The sequence below is a fragment of the Pteropus vampyrus genome, unplaced genomic scaffold (genome assembly GCF_000151845.1).
Source record: "Pteropus vampyrus isolate Shadow unplaced genomic scaffold, Pvam_2.0 Scaffold484, whole genome shotgun sequence".
Taxonomy (NCBI): Eukaryota; Metazoa; Chordata; class Mammalia; order Chiroptera; family Pteropodidae; genus Pteropus; species Pteropus vampyrus.
Genome location: NW_011889265.1, coordinates 555,061 through 557,748, shown reverse-complemented (window position 1 = coordinate 557,748; position 2,688 = coordinate 555,061). Strand labels below are relative to the sequence as shown.

General features: G+C 57.4%; 1 protein-coding gene across 1 annotated transcript in view; it reads left to right on the top strand.

Annotated features, from left to right (window-relative positions):
- The window catches only part of CA6 (carbonic anhydrase 6), a 29,986-nt gene that overhangs the window by 22,661 nt on the left and 4,637 nt on the right, over positions 1-2,688 (top strand). The window contains exons 7-8 of the mRNA XM_023524643.1: positions 1,721-1,914; positions 2,366-2,491. Of these exons, the coding sequence (XP_023380411.1) occupies positions 1,721-1,914; positions 2,366-2,491 (320 nt within the window). The remainder of the gene's footprint in view (positions 1-1,720; positions 1,915-2,365; positions 2,492-2,688) is intronic.

Here is a 2,688-nt window from a genome sequence, read left to right as displayed (position 1 = left end):
CCTGACAGTAAACGGGCTCCTGCGGGTGGGAGCTGAGTGACAGCCCGGACCACTCCGGGGTGGGCTGCACCGGTGTTGGCCGCCCCCTGCAGTGGAGACTTAAGGAAAACTTGCCGGTGCATTGTTCTCAGAGGTGAACTGAGGTGGGCAAACAGCCATCACTCAGCCCTACGTCAAAAAGGGGCCGCCAGCCCTTGCCAGGAGTGGAAGGACCCAACATCCATGACATCCACGGAGGGGCCCCCAGGCAGTGCCCTGTCCCCCACACGCAAGAATGAGGGGGTCACGTGAGCTGCTCGCCCTGCTGCCTCCCTCTGCACCTGGCGCGCTCCGCTTCGCCCTTCAGGAGGCGGAACCCCACCCGTGAGATGGGGAACACCCGATGCGCATGCAGGAATGAGGGACAGGGGCGCGGGGAGTTATGCCGCTCGCTCCAGGGGCCTCGGGCACCGAGTCACGGAGCCAGATCAGGCAGCCAGGTCTCCCGTTTAGGCCAGGGGTCCTTCCACTACGTCCCCACCTCACGGGAACGCACAGGGCTCCCGTCAGACACTGACCATCAGCGGTTAAAAATCCTTTATGGTCAACAAGCCTCTCTTTGAAAATGAAAACGCTACAGGGACTGGTCATGTAATACAGTTATTTAAATCCTGGTGTGAATTAAATGGCACAAGCACGAGGGGCCCAGTAAATATTTGCGGAGGACAGAGCCTCCTGCCTCGAGTGGGCCCCTGGAGGGAATGTCTTCAGTCAGAGGGACAGGTGGGCCTGGCGCTCACCAGCACCAGCTGGCCCTTCTCCAGACTGACGGCTCGACTCCCATTGGCTGCGTGTTAAAAGAACATGAGAATAAAACAAACGAAACTAACCCTTCCAAAAAAAAAAAAGAAGAAGAAGAAGAAAAATGAAACAAACCCACTGGCACCTCCTGGCGCCCGAGAGGAGAAAACACAAAAATATTTTGGGGGGCACCTGTAGATATTTGAATATGGCAGGAATATTAGATGATATTTAGGGATTATCTAAAGATTTTGTATGTGAAACTAAGCTATTGTATGAAAACATGACTTTATTTTTAAAATGTAAGATATTTAGGGGTGAAATGTCATGATGTCTGTAATTTATTATTAAAGATTTTGGCAAAGAAGGAGAGGAGAGGAACTATGGGAGATTTTCAAGCTTTTTCTAAAGAACTATCTATGACTGGGACACGTCTAGGAGTTTGAGGAGACGGGACTCTTTCCGGTCCTGAGAATGAGGAGGGGACCCCAATGGGTGGGAACAGGGACAGGAGATGGAGCCGGGCCCTCGGACTTGGTCACCTTCCGTCCCCTCACAAGGAACTGAAGTTGAGAAAACCAGCAGGAGCCTTGTCCTCTCTCCACTCCTGTCTCCAGCCTGCCCCTCTCAGAGACCAGAGCACGTGCACCCCGTCCCCCTGTGACCCTGGGCAGAGGGCCGAGCCCCAGCATCTGCCAGGCTGCGCAGGTGCAGACCGCCAGCTGCACCCCAGGGAGGATGTTCAGCTCAAACGCCTTTTCCACAGGGAGGTCCCGTCGGGATGATGGGAATGAAGGCGAGGACGTTGTTGACCGGTGGGGCTCCCCGGGGCTTGGACCGGGGACGGAAGGTGGTTGAGATGGCAGAACCTCTCTGGACATAAAAAGCACAGCTAACCGAATGACAAAGGGATACGTGATGTCTGAGCCTGTCCTCCCAGAGGTGCCGAGAAGGTGTCTGGGACAGGATGTCCGACGGGGCCAATGCGAAGAGGACCAAGGGCCAAGCCCCAAGGAGAAAGGTGTGGGACCAAAGCAGGAAGGACGCTTTACGGGACGAGGCTGCCCGCAGCAGTGACGGCCAACACCGAGCACGCGGCACTTCCTGTGGCCGCCGTGCCAAGCGCTTTGTGAGGTGACTTCGTTTGGGTTCCGGGTCGCGGATGCCAGGGCAAGCAGTTTCCTTGGGAAGTGGAAGGAAACCCGTCCGGTCCCAGAGACATGGGCTGGGGGCGGAAAGGTATGCTGAGAAGCCAGCCACCGACAGGCACCTGCGGCTTTAATCCCAAAAGTTATCCACGGAAACAAGAACGACACAGACCGACCCCGTGCGAGCGGCGAGGGAACCGGGGCGTCTACGCAGCGCCTCCATCGGCCCGGGGAGCAGGTGGCTGCAGGGCGGTCACTCCCCACCCCTCCGGCCTGGGCTCCGAAACGCCTTCAGGTGAAGGGAGGGAGGGCGGACGCGGACACTCACAGGCAGCCGGAGCCCGCGGGAGGGTGTCTGCCCACACACGTGGACACGTTAATGCTCCCAGCAGTCCTACGAGGCCCACACGAAACCTGTTGTCATCCTCATTTTTCAGACTGGGAAATGAGACGGAGAAGCAGCTTGCCGACGTGCAGAGCCGGAATGCTAAGCCAGGCATCCTGGCTCCAGAGTCCGTGCTAACATGGGCAGTGATGAGCTGCTCGTCAGTGGAGGCATTCAGGTGGAGGCCTGACTGTCGGGACGTCGAACAGGGACTCCTACTGGGGACAGGGACTAAGAGACTGCCGAGTCCCTTTTCAGAGGAAATTCACGATCTTAGGAAGAGGCAGAGGAAGTCACTGAAATACCCGTGGGGCAGCCACCCTAAGAGACGGAGCCAGACGATGGCGGGGGAGGGGTGCTGAACGAACCCCTGCT